Source organism: Triturus cristatus, chromosome 1_2, assembly GCF_964204655.1.
Source record: "Triturus cristatus chromosome 1_2, aTriCri1.1, whole genome shotgun sequence".
Classification (NCBI taxonomy): Eukaryota; Metazoa; Chordata; class Amphibia; order Caudata; family Salamandridae; genus Triturus; species Triturus cristatus.
Genome location: NC_140580.1, coordinates 1147966900 through 1147984943, shown reverse-complemented (window position 1 = coordinate 1147984943; position 18044 = coordinate 1147966900). Strand labels below are relative to the sequence as shown.

General features: G+C 45.3%; 1 protein-coding gene across 2 annotated transcripts in view; it reads right to left on the bottom strand.

Moving 5' to 3' along the window:
• SETX (senataxin) overlaps nt 1-18044 on the bottom strand; it is a 674415-nt gene that overhangs the window by 112326 nt on the left and 544045 nt on the right. For both annotated transcript variants that reach the window (XM_085613922.1, XM_085613923.1), the window contains exons 15-18: nt 12934-13035; nt 12521-12636; nt 9211-9282; nt 8576-8725 (exon numbers count right to left, since the gene is read on the bottom strand). In XM_085613922.1, coding sequence (XP_085470048.1) covers nt 8576-8725; nt 9211-9282; nt 12521-12636; nt 12934-13035 — 440 coding nt within the window. The remainder of the gene's footprint in view (nt 1-8575; nt 8726-9210; nt 9283-12520; nt 12637-12933; nt 13036-18044) is intronic.

Genomic DNA, 18044 nt, shown 5'->3' with positions numbered 1-18044 from the left:
GCGAGCGCCTGACAACGAATAAGAGGATCCCTGAGAAGGCTTAGTGTGACTTAAATATGCTAGAGCGGAACCAGATGAACTGCATTTAATAGATTTGCGGCCCACTGGGGCAGGACTATCTCCACCATATTGATACGAGATCAAGCCCACATGGGTTGAACTATGTATGATACATCTATTAGAGATCAGTTATTAACTTTATGTATGCATTTGCTTGGTATAAATATTATTATAAGCCTTTGCCGAGAAGACTGCTTTGATATTATTTAAAATAAACACATCCCATTGGCAGTGCATTCGCCCACTAGGGCTACATTGATTTTCTATGCAGGGCATCAAATAGACGCTAGCTCCTGGATTACGCATAACTTTCGCATAATGTTTGTGTATACATATTTTTTATTTTGATATTTACATTTTGTATGAGGCAATGTGTTAATGTACTTTATATGGGATATTTTATCCACATGTTTAAAATCTTGCCGATGACAATAGTATCTGTTATATTCCTACTCAGGGGTGACCTCTCAAAATGGTGCTCATGTTAATCTGGGTACATGCTCGTACTTTTGAAGTCCTTTCTATGTGTCATTGAACAAAAATGTATGTAAATAAGGGTACAAGCGAGTAATCGCCATACCGTGATAAAGCTGTAAAGCGAAACGTGTTGGTGAGGCGTCACCTTGCCCAATACATCTTGAAATAGCACACCTGGGCGTCCTGGAATTCTTTTCGAATCACTTGGAGAGTTTGCTGCTGATATACGGATGTCTGGAACCCATCCGGGACCGTCGTGACGGAAGCGCCGGACTTCCGGGGTTTGGTAATGAGATATATATATATATACACACACACACACACACACACACACACACACACACACACACAATTACCTTAGTCATACTTAGTCATACTTAACTGGGTCGTAAAGGCCTATGCGTGGTAAAGGCATGCGTGGTAATTCCTTGCATTTTAATGATGTACATCGCCATGGAGCGCTTTACACGAGCACCAGACTAAATTAAACAAGGTCAGATAATTTTATTTAAAGCACACAAGTTTAAGTGATTTGCCCAAACCCAAAGGACGGTGAGCCAACGCCGCGGCTCGGACCTGGTTCCTCTTCTCAAGATCTTAATTTGGCAGCTCTGGCTGCTAAAACAGAACAGTATTTCTCAATTTATTCGTGAAAGTTATACATAAGTGTTATGATTGTGTATGATCACATGTAGTGAGGACAATCTCTGTTGAAATGACTTTGTGAAGTAAAAAAGGAAAGGAAAGGAAAAACAGCAGCAAAACAATATTGGAAGGTTCAACCAGAGTCTTGCTTGAGAATACTTGCAAGGATTTGTTTTAAAACTGGACTTAAGGGCATATTTCAGCACCTTTGTACCAACAATGCTTGAACAATTTCCAGATTGTGGGTGGGGAGATCAATGTTACATCACTGAAGTCATAGAAATTGTGAAAAACATTGCTTCACACAAAAAAACAAGTACGTAAAATGTATTCAGCATGAGAGTGGGAAGGGTGTAGTATGTAGCTGGGGGTGCATTTTGGAGCACACTGTCACAAATATATTACTCAAGTATTATATGGTAGCATACGATCACATGCAGGCAGCACACATGAAATGCGCACTAAACTTGCACAAAAAAGCAGTTTTACTGATGAAACGACAGCAAGTGTACAAAAAGGAGGCTTAGACCCTCAATGCCGCACCCAAGACGTGGTGTTTAATCTAGGAGGGTGGTGCTCGAATCGGGGCAAACAGCCTCCTGGGTCCGCATAGGCAGATACTATCCACACAATTATATACTGAAAATAAGCAACACCCACTATATGTCCAAATTTCTAAACATAATCGGTTTTGTTCAAACAATAATCAGTAAAGCACAACACTGATTCTGGATCTCGTTCAGTTCCCAAACAAACTTCAGAGTTTCTTGTGTTCATTAACATCACTTCAAACATGTTGTCTGTTCAAAAAATGTATTTATTGATGAAATATAAAAAAAATTCACATCAGCATAGCCAACGTATTTCATCTCTTTACACAAGACTTCTTCAGGGTTTGTCCTTTTCGAGATGCATTTTTTATAAACACCTTTTTTTATCGATTTGTGTAAACAAGGACCTTGATTATTGTAATAGATATCTTAATTTTACAACGGCATAATTCAGCGACCAAGTGTCAATATCCTGCATGGACCATGTCGTCATTTTGATCCGATTCAGTATGCGGTGTATGTCCACCACCTCCAGGTCCAGAATCTGTGTTGTGCTTTACTGATTGAACAAAACCGATTATGTTTAGAAATATGGACCTATAGTGGGTGCTGATCATTTTCAGTATATTACTGATAAAACTGCATAGCACACAAATGAAAATGGTTGGAAATCAGATTTCAGTGAATATTATTTTAGCATCGCCAATTAAAGCGTCATGTTATGTTTTGATCCTCTTAAAATCTCTCAACTATATGTACAAAAAAATTACATCTAACAGACTTTCCTTTCACACTCATTGCACCCAGTAAGCTGGTCATGTATTTCACTTTAAAAACTACTCTCACTTTGTAATCAGAGAAAGAAAAGTGAGGAAAATGTTATTTGCCCTGTAAGCATCTGTGCATGGCATGTAGTGCTGTAGATTCACATGCTTTGCAGACTCCTGCATCAACTGTTGGGTCCGGATGTGTGTAAGCTGTTTTTTTTTCAAAGAAGTCTTTCAAGCCACAAGGTAGAGTGACTCCACCTCTTTGTGATAAAGCGCATGGGCATCGACTCCATTGGTAGATTGCTTTACCGCACAGAAGGTTAGAATGGAGTGTGAGAGTAAGAGATAAGTAAAGAGATGTCCATGCATATAAGAAGAGAAAAGTAACTGCAACGGCCACTGGTGTCATGGGAGGAGGGTTGGGAGCATGTTAATCTACAGCACTACATGCAACCGACAGATATGGCCTTTCCTTTATAAGGTGGTAAGAAAGCAACAAAAAGTAGAGTTTTTGCTGAACCTCTGGGTTAAAACCAGAAATACGGAACCAGGCACACCTACGTAAGAGAATGCTGGTCTTAATTCCCCTGGCTGAAGTATAAGGTGAGTCGAAGGTACACGGAATTGAAGCATTGGGTGGTGTGGGGGGGGGGTATTGGAGTAGGTTTCTCCATCTCGTCCCAATGGGCACAGTCGTACTTTGAAAGAAGGCCCATACAGTTGGCAAAACGCCAATGTTTGGCTGACTGCGCTTTTGCACACCGCTTCTTTTACTTTCTTTATCAGGAGGCATGGTACAAGTTGGCCCCTAATATAGATGGGGAATCCTTGTACTTCTTGCCCACCCAGGGTGTAATGACTAGCTCGAATAGGGTCTATAAAAATGTCTGCAGTATGTGCACTGGGAGGTATTGTGTGGACCGGTGAGTGGAAGAGAGGGTTTCAAACAGGAAATCTTCCTCCTTGGGCTCCTTATGATGCTCCATCTGGTGGAAAGAGGCAGCTCTCACTATAAGGTCTTGGTATGATATAGTTATCAGGAGTGTAAGGTCGGGCAGAATAGAAACCAGTGTCTCGGGGGGGGGGGGGGGGGGGAGCGGTGTCTGTGTCATAGGTATCACTAGGTATGTGGAGGAATGCCAAAAGTGTCCTGTCCTCCACCAAGTCCTGTTGTGTCAGATTGTGGAGGCCCCTGAGGTAAAATGTCAAGTGGGTCCCCTACAGAATGAGCTGGGTAGGGTCATGGTGGGATAGGTGGTTGTGGTGGTGGTGATGGTGCAAGAGGTAAAGGGCTGGTGGCTTTGTCTGCCTTCTTGCGAATGTTGGCAGGAATTGGAGTGTTGAGAGCATCTTGAAAAGACAACTATCTTTTGGGTGGTAGAGGAGCCGGTGCCAAACGGCGGGCAGGAATCAGACCCGTATGAGGCTGGATCAATATTTGTTTTTGCTTTGAGTCAAGTTGTTGTGGCAGTCAATAGAGGATAGGCTCCACTGGTCTGCCAGAGTCAGGCTTCAAAACCGGCTTGGAAATGTTCGGATCTGAATGTTGTTTCGGTACCAAAGATCCGCTCAGCGTTGTAGCGGAGGAAGTGGACGCTGGATTTCAGTTCAGCACAGAGAGTTGGGAGGGCACCGATGGTTAGTCCGAGACAGAGGTGGGCGATGCCCAAGTTTTTGGTTTGACATGCTTTTTTGGAGTAGAGCTGGAAGACAGGGCAATCAAAGCAGCTGCTCTGTGCTGACCATGGCCGGAAAACAGTGTTGGACCAATAGACTCTATAGTGTTCCAAACGGGAGGAAGGAAAATGCTAATTAACCAGTATGCATCTGTTCTTGGCATATAAAGCTGTAGAGTCATATGGGTTAGCATAGATCACCATCTGGTGTCGGGCTCGGATGTTTGCATTTTGTTTTTCTTTGAAGAAGTCTTTGTAGTCACAAGGAAGATGACGACTCCTTTTGGTGATAATGCGCATGGACATCGACTCCATCCTTAAGAATGTTTTGCCGTAAGGGTGATAATGGAGTTAGTAAGAGTAGAAAGTGATGTCCATGTATAGTGTATCTAAGTAAGATAATACTGCAACAGGTAAAGGTACCCAGGGAGGCGGGTGGGTGCATATGAATCTACAGCTTTATATGCCAAGAACAGATGCATACTGGGTAAATAGCATTTCCGTTCGAGGCATATGACCTGTAGATCATATGCGTTAGTATAGACTATATAGCAGTTCTTTCCCAAGCGGAGGCTAACCTGTACCTGTTGCAGTGGTCTGCCCACACTAGCTTGTTGTTTTGCCAACACATCTACACAATAATGCTTTGTGAATGTGTGTGGTGTAGACCATGTTGCAGCGTTGCAAATATGATCTAAGGGTATATTTGATAAGAAAGCCATGGAAGCCCCTATTTTGCGTGTAGAATGCACTTTAGGGGGAACTGTTAAGGTGCGTTTAGCTTTGAGGTAGCATATTTGTATGCACTTGACTATCCAGCGTGCAATACCTGCTTTTGAAATGGAGTTGCCTTTATGTGGTGGTGAGAAAGCAACAGAGTTATTTTGTGTTCTAATGTGTGAAGAGCTGCTACCGAGTCAGGTTGAGGAAAGAAGACTGGTAACTCAACGGACTGGTTGAGATGAAAAGCAGAAACAACTTGGTGAATTTGTAAAAATGGTTATTGTATGGTTAGTGCCTGGAGCTCACCAACTCTCCTAAGAGATGTGATAGCTACAAGGAAGGCTACTTTCCAGGTTAGAAACTGTAGTTCGCATCTGTGCATAGGCTCAAATGGTGGGCCCATGAGTCTTGTAGGGACTATATAAAGATTCCACATGGGAGAAGGTAGAAGTCTAGGAGGAATGATTCTTTTGAGTCCTTCCATAAAGGCTTTGATAGGGGGCATTTGAAACCAAGACAAGTGTTGTCTGTTATGTATGTAAGCTGCTTTAGCGGCTAGATGTAATCGTACAGACGTATATGCTAAGTTAGCACATTATAGGTGTAACAGATAGCAAATGATGTTTTGATTTGAGGCATCTAATGGGTTGATTTGATTTTTGGACAATAAATAGCAAATCACTTTCATTTTGCTGCATAGAATGCTCTTGTGGTAGGACATCTAGCCTCTTTATTGACTTTCATGCAGTCTGATGGGAGGTTAAGGTAGCCAAATTCTAAGACTTCAGGTGCCAGATCGCAAGGTTGAGTTGACTGGGGTCTGGATGTCTGATCTCTCCATGGTTCTGAGTGAGAAGCTTGGGGGGAGAGGAATAGCTTTTGATGAGGAACTATTGATAGTTTCAACAGGGTTGTGAACCATGGTTGTCGAGCCCATGTGGGAGCAACTAGGATCACTGTGAGGGATTGTTGAGTGAGCTTCCAAACCACTAATGGAATTAGCGGGAGAGTTGGAAAAGCGTATGCAAATTTTCCTGACCAATTCATCCATAGCGCATTGCCCTTGGACAATGGGTGTGGATACCTGGACGCGAAGTTTGGGCATTTTGCGTTGTGGTGTTTGGTGAACAGATCTATTTCTGGGTAGCCCCACATTTGGAAGAATGGGAGGAGTACTTGGGGATGTAGTTCCCATTCGTGGATCGGTTGTCTTTAACGACTGAGTAGATCTGCAATCTGATTGTCTACTCCTGGGAGATGTTGTGCAAGAAGGTATATGTTTTGAGGAATGGCCCACCTCCAAATGCTTTGAGCTAGGCGAGAAAGCTGTAGAGAGTGTGTCCCTCCCTGTTTTTGTATGTAGTACATTGCTGTTATGTTGTCTGTACAAACTAGGACAGCTTTGCCTACTAGATGTTTGTGGTGTCCACATGCCCTGAATGGTATGTGTCTGAAGATGAGCTCCACAACCAGTGAGGGATGCGTCTGCTGTTAGCACTATCTGTGGAACCGGATCAATGAATGGCTGTCCCTTGGAAAGGTTTTATGTATTCCACCACTGCAGAGAGCGATGAGCACGGAGCCGCTGCCGCGTTGCGTCTCGTGGCGTCTAGCCCGGTCACGGATGGTCTTTTTCGATCGGAATGATCGGCACGCTTCGCAGGATGATTCTTAGTGTTCCGGGGATAGACAAAGGTTGCAGACCTCATGCAGGTCGGTGCGTGGAAATTTAGCACGACACCCGGGACAGCTTGAACGGTGTCCGTTCCCATCGACTGCTGGTGTGGTCGGCACGGGTAGGCCCGACTCGAAGTTTCTCGATCGAAGGTTTCACAGTTTGGGCGATACGCGACGAATGGGAAAGCGCGATCGAAGACAATACCGTAGAGGATTGCGCGTCGAAGGGGTTGGAGTACAATACCGAACCGGAGCACAGCAATACACATCCGAACAAGATAGCGGAAAAAAAACAATCTAAGGATGGAGTCGATACCCATGCGCACTATCACCAAAAGAAGGAGTCATCTACATTGTGACTGCACTTTGTTTTTCTTTGAAGATGTCTTTTTTAAACATCAGAGCCCAACACCAGATCGCGATCTATGCTAACGCATATGATCTACAGCTCATATGCCTCGAACTGTCTTTTAGTAAGAGGCTGGTCGTAATGGCATGGAGGAGGATAGGGTACTGGACTCAGATACTGAGCAGGTGTTACATTCTCCATTACAATGTCAAATCCGGAGCTGCCATTGACGGAAGCACCTCTTCCTCTGCAGGAGAAGGTTGAGGGAGGTGCTCTCCCTTGACGTCCCCATGACCGAAAAGGTCTGGTGTATCTTCTATGATCCTACGTGACATCTTGAGCCGACATGCGTGACTGTCTCAGGAAGTTTTCTTGGAGTGTAAGGAACAGCCTTGTGTGTGTGCTAGCCACAGATCAAGATTGCAGACCTGATGTAAGTCTGTTCAACAGTACTGCTCGTGGAGGAATGGACAGTAAGAGAAGGGTGTCAGTTCCATCACCAGCAAGGCATTCTTGAGAGATACAATGGAGACTGCAGGAGGCCCCGAAAAACAAGCCCTGGACTCGGCTAGATCGAAAAGTGTACATGACGATACACAAGAAAAACACACATCTGGACCCAACACTAGTTGGCAGGAGTATGCAAAGCATATGTATCTATAGCCACACATGCCTCAAATACATTAATCCCCATGTTTGAAGGAATAATCAGCAATTTGTCAGAAGACATAGCGGACATCTGACCTCCACTTTTGAGAACAGCAAATGAGACAGGATAAATGCAAAATTTAAAGGCATCTTTATCTGTTGCTCCTTCACATTCTTAAGACCTGGACTTTAACCGCCCACCAGAACTTGGTTGGTGACCCATCAGTGGGTCGTGACTTACAGTTTGGGAAAAGCTGTAGTTCCTCATCTTGCTTTAGAAACAGCTTTTAGCAACTTCATTTTAGTCATTTGAAAGAATGTCAAATAAGGAGAGTCTCAGCTCATGGAAAGAAAGATTTATTTTAGCCCAACACAGAGCTGAACAGAGTGACACTGGGATTAGTCTAAATTAAGATTAAATAGGTAGCTAGACATTTAGTGAATACTAATGACAAGTGGCAGCAAAAAAGGTCACAAATGGATGTGGGAGCAACGGAAGGGGGTTGGGGGCTATTAAAAAAGAACATTTTGAGCAGCATTGGAAGAGGAAGCAACAAGGAGGGCGAAGAAGCAAACAAATGCAGAGGAGAGAAAGCCATTGAATACGAATCCATCTAATGGGATTGACAAAATAGTATGACATGGACTGATCTTAAGTATTTTCCAAGTACTGGTACAGTGCACAATAGGCCTTTCAAAAACAGACAGTAAAATCTATCTGTAAGTGAGACCAAAAAACAGAAGCGCCATGTAAAGATTCTCAGCTACTGAATTGGAGAAGGAACATATGCTGAAAAACCACTTGATAGTTTGCCGTAGGGAAAAACAGTGCAAAGTCAAAGGGCAGAGCCCACAGTTATTAAAACACAAGTCAGGGGGAACTCTGCAATTACAAACCTGTTGCTCAAATAATTGCTGGACACCAGAAATAAACCAGCTAACCAAGCTTTGAAAAGATACAACAAATGACTCAAGGGGTGTACATATAATCCCACTCACTTCATCAACTATAACGCAGCTAAAGGGGTCATGCCCCAACCTCCGGAAAGCAGTCTCAAGCAGGAAGCTGCCACTGGTGTTCAGGGTGCAGCAAATGATGTCTGACTCCAATATGATTTTGCTCTGGACTTCTGGGAGGTGTTTGCGGACCTTGTGAAAGGAAATAGAGTTTGTGTTAGTGATGATCATGGACATACCCTACGCTGTGCAATGCAAATAAAATGTAAGTTTCTAGTAAGAGTGGGTCTTCTGGTTCTCCAGAGTAGGTAAGTCTAATCACAAGCTGTTTTGGCTATTTGCTGGTTACCAAGTGGATCTCTGTAATACTGAGAGGGATTTGTAGTCCATCCATGTCCTTTCAGCTCCTCCATAACTTTAGGGCTACAGACGAAACCCTAACATTTGTTCATCCAAGGTCATATGCTGTTTTTCCAGCTGATCAGGTGGAGTAACATTATGCTCCCAGTGAAGGAAGTTCACTTTGTACTGACTTGGGAAATCATTAACAGTGGCTTGCAAAAATTCAGACTGAATAGAAAAAACACTGAGAATAAGAAGCTCCCTTCAAAAGTGGAAGAGAACTGCATACATGTGAGTTTCTCAGTGGGCTCTAGTGAGTAAAGGAATGCGTTTACCTCTTTCAGTTGACTGGCCAGTTGTTGCCTTTCTGCAGCCACTCGGCCAATTTCTTGATCAAGGTCTTCATTCTGTAAAGAGAATCCAGGGAAACCGATTATCCACTGTGCTCATCCCGTCAGCACTCCACAGTTCACACAAACAAAGCCAACATTAAATGAGGAATCAGAGTTCTGAGCCTGTCTAATCCACCATGTCCGATATAAAATCATAGACTCAGTGTAGTCATAACCTCGATCCTTTTTGGAAATCTTGAAATGTATAATGGTTGTGTAAATAAACTCAAGCTATGTACAAAGACTTCACATAGCCGATTTTTAGGCTAGCATTTATCTTGCATATCTTCCACACAGAAGGTGAGACTTTTTCCATTTTTTTCTTGTGAATTTCACAAGCAATTATGATGTGCAAACAATGTTTACAGATGAAACAAAAACATTTGTTTGAATGTTTGCATTGTCTGCATGTTTCCCAATAATACTGTTGTTGCTTAACCCCACTGCGCTCTGATTTTGCTACTGGTCTATTACCTTTACACTGTGTCTATGGTCTTTTTAATTCAATGATATATTTCACCATCACCTTCCTAATGAGTTTAATGCACTTAACCCTTTACCCTGTGGTTTTACAAACAGGTCTTATTTTTGCTTGGCGGTGGATCTTGGCGTTGCCTGTATGCACAACTTCTGGTGATGCCTTGAAAGGTGTAAGATTGTTGGGGAAACTGCCTTGCAGGTGTAGAGAGATCGAGGGAGAGTGTTGTGGCTCTGCTTTCTGAAGCACTCAATAGTGAAGTTGGTCTGCATGCCAAAAAGAGAGATAGCCATCAAAAGTAATATCTGAGTGACGCCTGGAAGTCACCCGACAAGCCTGTGGATCTCATCCTTGTGTGGCACCATAGCACCACACCACGCTAATCCAAACTGCTCTATCTAATCAGTCAGTTGTGTTCCCGGCCAGACCTTATGATGTATTTGGCCGAATCCTAGCCATCCTGAATAGAATGAGCCAAGTTGGTGCTGAATTCATCCAGGGCTGCTGATATCAGCCAATTCCCATTGTGCATTGGACTATCTACTCAGCTAGCAGCTGGTGTCAACTGATCGAAGGTCGAGTCTAGCCGAACACAAGACCAGTTTGCTGAATGCCTCAATTCTCTTTGACTCTACATCAAGGAGGGACATAGGGAATGAGTTTGTATCAATCCTGCAAGTGGAGGCCTGAACTACTAGGCTCTTAGGGGTAGGATGTTGTGGCAAAAAAGCAGGGTCACCTGGAGCAAGACTATAGCGTTGTGCTACCTGCCTATTTACAGGTGGGCACGAACAAAGTTTAGCCCAGGCGCCCAAGTAAGAGTCAGTGAAGTCATCAATGATTGACAGCAAGGGCTCGGACACACTCTGCCCAGGTTGCAACAATTCAGTGATGGCATCAGTTTTCACTACAATAGACTGCAACTATAAGTCCAGGACTCCAGCTCCTCATCTGATGACCACAGTAGTCTTGCCGCTTCTGTTGCAGGATCAGTGGGAGAACACAGCCCCATGTTGAGAAAGTGCCCAGTCCACTGGCCTTTTGTAGCTTTCCAGGCAAGGTTGCTATTTTGTCACAGTGAACAGTGGCCAGTTGCCTTGAGACTGTTCCAGTAAACAACCTTGGTCGAGGGTAAGAAGGATTTGGTACAGAAATCGTACAGGATAACAATATGGTCACAATCCTCCTCCAGCATCAGCAGCATAAACCTGCATGGATCATGGTGCAGGACATGGAGTCCGATCCAGAGTTGGAACTGAACCCAAATGGAATATGGAGGCACAGATGGCGCCAAAGACTGATCCATTGGCGGTAACCCGACTGAAGGCCTCCATGGATCAGTGGGACCCAAAGGCACACCAGAGAACGCAGCAGGGTGTCAGATGAAGAACATGGCTTCCTTGAAAGCCTCAACCTGTTGACACATCACAGACCGCCCCAGTAATTCGGAAAGCATCAGGATCAGCTGCAGGATTCTCTCCTTGGCGTAGGTTAAGATCTGGGAACACCTTGACATTCTCACAAATTCTCAAAGGGAGAGTGGCAAGACTGGAACAAGTTCAGTTTAGCCTTCCTACGTTTCTTTGTGGATTATGACTTGGACAAATACTTAGACTGTGATAAAGGCCTGTAGCAGGAGCAGTCCTAAGAGCGGGAACAGGTCAGCACTCTAGACTTCAAGCAGGAACAAGGGCTTATGCGATTTCCAGGGGCTGATGTGACTTTCCGAGGTGATTGGTGATTTACATTTTGGTCTTATAATCCTGAATCGTCTTTCGGTGCAGAAGGGCACACTTCTTGCACAACTTGGATTCATGGTCCGAACCCAAATAGCAGAGACTTACCATGTGGGGATCTGTCACAGACATCTGCCTGCAGCAGTCCCTGCAAGGATTGAACCCTGTAGTTTAAGGAGGGGGACATATTCCCTTGCACACTGTAAAAGGATTTTGTCACAAAAAATGTGTCAATTGTTGAGAGAAAGTTAGGAACTAACTCTGGATCCACAAATGAAGCAACGGAAAGAATGGTACAAAGGTCAGCACCTTTGGGTGCTGCTTCTATGCGCCTCCAACCATCACTTCAAGGACAGAACTGGGTCGACGCAGAGCCGTACAAAGTCACATATGATGAAAATCTTCCGGATCCAGTCTAGTGCCAAAGGATAATCTGCAGGTAAGGAATCTGTGGTTATAATTATCCATGAGAAATTACCCCGGAAATGGTCGTAATTCCACTAATGGCCTCCAGAAGGGGACTGAACACTCCAGATAAATACTCCTAAAGTGGCTGCTAAAACAGACATTTGCAAACCAGGTGAGGTGTACGCAAGTGGACAATCCGAGCAAGACCCACAAAACTGCACAGAAAGTCCGGAACAATTTTAAGCAGAGAATGTTCAAACCCTATAGATTACTGTGGTTGCACCCAAATGAATTAATTTATTGGAACAATATAGAAATGTGAAATGGCCTTTTTCCTCAAGAACCTCATTAAAATAAAGATGAGTAAATACATTGAACAGATTGCCCTAAAAACGAAAGGCATACATTTAAAAAAGTGTGTACCATTGCAAAATACCCATGTACCATCCTAGAGCCCTTAAATGTGCCACTCATTTTACGCCTATTTCGTAAAACCCTGCATACGACAAGCCTACATTTTTTTGCCTTTCTTGATATTTCTTTGGTAAATCGTCTTGTTCTCCCAAATACCCAGTCAAGTGAAGAACAAGTTGGAAATTCTAGAACATCTGGAAGGAGCATTTAAATTCACCTTCTTCTGCTTGTCACATCTTTCAATGGCACGCCGTCGAGAAAGATCATCCAACAACCAGTCCAAAGACTCTTTCTTCTTTTGGATATCCTGGTCAAGACCAAAAGCATTCTTGTCTGCAAATGACAAATGAATATGTGAAATTTCAGCAGAAGTTCTACACTTATGTTGAGGGTGCACTTGCTCAGAGTGCCACAGTAGTGATACAACATTCTGCATGGGTGTCAACACAGCATCATTAGCACTAGCTTGAGGGACTTTTGAAACACTGTAAAAGAAGAGCGTGCAGCGCTAAAAATATGCACGGCTACCAAAACCAAGCAGGTAAAATCACTTCGGAAGTGACACGAGACATAAGGTTGTTCTGAATAATTGATGACATGAGACACGGCGTAAATAAACAAAAGACATACTCATTTTGCGACTGACTTGGCTGTCGAGACTGAACCTTTGGACGTCACTGGATATGGCTTTTTCAGACCCAAGACGCACAAGATTGATGTCCCCGCAGTTTCCTACAAAAAGAAAACATAATAAGACTCTCCAAAGGTCTCTACCGTTGTCATAACCTAATAAGCATGAATATACTCTGGATCGTGCCTTGTACTTTAGGCACAGCTTGGAGAACAGATGGTGGGGTACACAGTCCATACAAACAGCCCACACAGACATAAGGCAGAGGCGGCAGGAGACAGTGGGCAAAAGGGCTCTGTCTAGCATCAAAATAAAGAAGAAACAAGGCGAGCAGCGCAATGAAAGAACATATGGCCAGAAAACAAACATAATGCAATAAAACAAAAAGAAGATTTCAGGTCAATGGAGGGAACAAGATAAACTATTTTACATCAAAATGTAGTTGCTTGAAAGACAACTGAAAGCTAAGAAATAATCCTTTCCATAGTTTGAATGTATTGATCTTTATTTATGAACAAATATTAGTACTAAGTGTTAAACTCAATGGCATTGTTGAAATTACTAATCAGTAGTAAGGCTCTTCCTGGAGGACACTTTACCTAAACTCCATATTTCTCACCTTCAGAATATTCCCAAGGGGTCACGCTGAATCAAGGAAACGTTCTGGCACCACTCATGCGAGCCGGTAGGGGGTGCTGTGTGGCTTCGTAGAACCCAAAACATGATGAAGCAGAGCTGCACATAAGCACCAACCTTGCACAGTGACGTTACCTTCCTTGGCTCTCTCCATGCCCTCAGATGCACAGCATGACACAATCATCAGTAGCAGTGTGCAGATTCCTAACATGAAACTTATCTAGATGTTTCAGAGGCCACTCCACAGAATAGCGTGGTGGGAGGGCAGGAAGGAATCTGCTGTTTGAAGTGGTGTCAACTACAAAGGTAAGTGACTTGTTATTTTGGTTGATGCTTCGAATCATAGCTTTAGAATAGCTACCAAAGCAGTGACTTCCAAAGAGATGAGGCTTTGTGGAGCGGACTTAGGCAAAAAAGCCTTGCACTACAGAATGGGCAACATGTTCTTTCCTTCGGGGCTGGCTGTAGAGGCTGCAGTGATTAATGAAGGTGTGCACTCATGTTGCAGCCTGGCAATAGTTAGGACAGGCACTCCACTTAGCAAAGCAGTGGTTGCAACCTTAGCCCTGGTGGAATGGATGGACAGCCCTTCCGGCAGCTGCTTTTTAGCAAGCGCACAGCAGATCTTAATGCAGAGGACAACCCAGCAAGACAGAGTCCTTTTTTGTATAGTCTTCTCTTTCTTCAGCCAGGAGAACTCCATAAAAAGCTGATCGCCCACTCAATGGTCCAGTGCGATCAATGAAGGATTTGTAAAGCGTGGCAAATCACCTGTGAGGCTCTCAAGCCGCTGGGGTTGCTGTTTGTTTCGTGGTGATCTGCTCAATTGAACAGCCAAGTCTTGAGCCCTTTCCTGAATTGCTGGAGCAATGAAGAGGTCCTGAGGAGCAGGTTGTTACAGGTTTTGCCTCCAGGTGTGAGAAGGAGCGTCCTCAGCTGTTGCTTCAGCAGATGGGGAAGGGGGGAGTAGGGTGTAAAGAAAAGGGCGGTGGACCCTAGGTGTATGGTTGGTTGGTGGAAGGTCAAGCGTTTGTTGATGTAGTCCGTTTCTTCGTTGTGTAGGGCGTTGAATGCGTGGGTCAACATCTCGACCTGGCATCTCTTCTGGATTAAGAGCCAGTGAAGCTTCCTGAGGTGGGATGTGATGTGGGTACATCTAGGCAGGTTGAGGACGAGTCTGGAGCCTGAGTTTTGTACGGCCTGAAGTCTTTTTAGGAGGCATACGGTGATTCCTATGCAAAATGCATTACCGTAGTCCAGCCTTCTGGTGATGAGTGCCTGTGTGACATTCCTCCTGGTGTTGACTGAGAGCCACCTGAAGATCTTTCGGAGCATGCATAGGTTGTGGAAGGAGGCGGATGAGACTGTGTTTACCTGCTTCTTCAAGGAAAGCTTGCTGTCCAAGATGATGTTGAGGTTGCAGGCATGGACCATCAGGGCGGGGGATGGGCCAAGCTCAGCAGGCCACCATGCGTTGTTCCATAGAGAGGTGTTTTTTAAAAAGATGAGAACTTTGATCTAGTCCGTGTTGAGCTTGAAACAGTTGCCCTTCATCCACTCGGTGACGTTTATCATACATCTGTGGAAGTTAGCTCTGGTAGTAGATGGGTCTTCTGACAGTGAGATGATGAGCTGATGTCTTCGACATATGAGATGCTGTTGAGTCTGTATGATCGGACGTGCTGGCCAGGGTGGGGTATGTACATGTTGAAGAGAGTGGGGCTGAGGGATGATCCTCGGGGGGCACCGCAGATTATCTTTCTTGGATTTCAAGGTGAACGGTGAGAGACTGATTCTCTGGGTTCCTGCGGTGAAGTGATTAGAAAGGGTCTCCCTGGATTCCGATGTGATGGAGTCTGTTGATCAGGATGTGATGGGAGATGGTGTCATAGGAGAATGAGGGCTGCCATTTTGCCACAGTCCAGAAGGGCCCGGTTACCGTCGATAGCAGCGATCAGGGCTGTCTCAGTGCTGTGGTTAGCTCAGAATCCTGATTGAGAGTTGTCCAGGAGGTTGTTGTGTTCTAGGAGTTTGAGGAGTTGCTTGTTGATTGCCTTCTTGAAATTTTTCGCTGGGAAGGGGAGCAGGGAGATGGGAGATGGGCCGGTAGTGCTTTGGACCTGCATCGTTGGCAGATGGTTTCTTCAGGAGGGGCCTCCAATCCGCATGTTTCCAGTCCTCAGGGAAGGAGGCCATGGTGATGGAGGTGTACAGGACTTTCTAGAGCTCGCCGCCAATCATCTTGCACTCGAGGTTGAAGACATGGTGGGGACAGGGTTCCCTGGTTGCACAGTGTTTATGATGGAGATAGTGGCTTGAGTAGTGAGAGGGTCCCAGTGGGTGATCAGATGTTCGACGTTTGTGTTCGTGAATGTGAGCAGACTAATGCGGTCAGCAGCGGTGGTTTGGGGTTTAAATTTCTCGCAGATGGCAGAGATCTAGTTGTGGAAAAAGTCTGCTAGGGTGTGTCACAGTTCTTGGGAGGGGGTGATGCTGTTCTCGGTGGATGCGGGGTTGGAGAATTCCTTCACAATGGCGAAGAGCTCCTTGCTGCGATGTGCACTGGCTTCTATGCGGTCTGCTACGGCGCTCTTCTTTGTTTATTTCAAGAGGCGGTGGAACTGGTAGAGTGCTGTCTTGAAGGTGGAATGGTCTCTTGTCTCTTTCCTGGTGCCCCACTGCCTCTCTAGCTGCCGGCAGTTGCGCTCGGTAGATTTAAACTCCGCGGTGAACCAGCTGGCTCCTCTGGTAGGTCATTTGGATTTGGCTGGCTTGGTGGGGGGGGACGTTGTTGGCGCATTTAGTGATTCACTAGAAAAAGTTCTTTGCAGCCTGTTCTAGGTTGCATATTATTCGGTACAAAAGGGGATGGTGATGGACGGAGCATCAGGACTAATCAAACACTCACACCCAGTCAACGGACCTGGGTTTGATCCATCACCGTTCTTTAGCCCACTCTGCCACCCCAGTTCAGACATGGCCATATGCAAATCAGTCTGACCCTGTGCCTCATGGGAACAGTCCAGCCCGAACTGCCAAGCCATGCCTTCCCTGGACTGGAAACAAGCTTCCTAGGACCGGTTTCTGGCATTTCAGCCGCCTTCAGCCAGGCTTGCTTGAATCCAGTGGCTAAGTGAGCAAGGGACTCACGTCTGAGCATACCCTGCCAACTTAAGGCGAACAAAGTGGCACAAAAGGGGGTGGTGATGGACGGAGCATCAGAATCAAACACTCACACCCAGTCAACCGATCTGGGTTTGATCCATCACCGTTCTTTAGCCCACTCTGCCACCCCAGTTCAGACATGGCCATATGCAAATCAGTCTGACCCTGTGCCTCATGGGAACAGTCCAGCTCGAACTGCCAAGCCATGCCTTCCCTGGACCGTCACAGACTGTTGTTTTTGCATTTGTCACCCCGAGTGGGAAGGGTATGCCCAGACGTGGGTCCCTTGCTCTCCATGCCACTGGAATCAAGCTATCCTGGGTGAAGAGGGTGAAACCCCGAAACCGGTCCTAGGATGCTTGTTTCCAGTCTAGTGAGGACCTGGCTTGGCAGTTCGGGCTGGACTGTACCCATGAGGCACAGGGTCAAGACTGATTTGCATATGACTGAGTTCAAACTGGAACGGCATGGTGAGCAAAAAAATGATGGATTTAGGCCCAGATCTCTGTACTGGGGTGAATGTATGACATTGTTCTGCATTCTGTCCATAAACTGTTGTTTTTGCATTTGTCACCCCGAGTGGGAAGGGTATGCCCAGATGTGGGTCCCGTGCTCTCCATGCCACTGGAATCAAGCTATCCTGGCTGAAGAGGGGTGAAACCCCGAAACCGGTCCTAGGATGCTTGTTTCCAGTCCAGTGAGGACCTGGCTTGGCAGTTCGGGCTGGACTGTACCCATGAGGCACAGGGTCAAGACTGATTTGCATATGGCTGGGTTCAAACTGGAACGGCACGGTGAGCAAAAAACATAATGGATTTAGGCCCAGATCTCTGTACTGGGGTGAATGTATGACATTGTTCTGCATTCTGTCCATCAACTGTTGTTTTTGCATTTGATGATGGCAATTCAGCCTCAGTGTTTGCTGGCTCGGTGCCGGTGTGTAATCCTGTAGCCTTCGGGGGTGGCGATGTCCGGTGCGGAGTTTGGGTTCAGCCAGGTTTCTGTGAGGAAGATGACACCTGTGGTGAGGGATGAGATCGTGTTACAGATCTCCGTGGCGTGTTTGATGAGCGATCGTGTGTTGAGTAGGATTCATTGGAGTTTCCTGTGGCGGTCTATGTTGGCAAGGTGGATGCAGTCATGTTTGTGGTGTCTTCGGCGGCGTTGGTTGCTTCAAAATTGCAGGACAAAAAGGCAGCAGCAACAGGTGAAAGGACCTATTTTTGATCGTCTGGATGCAATGCAGCATTTGTTGTTGCAGCGTCTGAGGTCCAGGGCTCAGTTCTCTGCGGCAGAATATCTGTGGGAG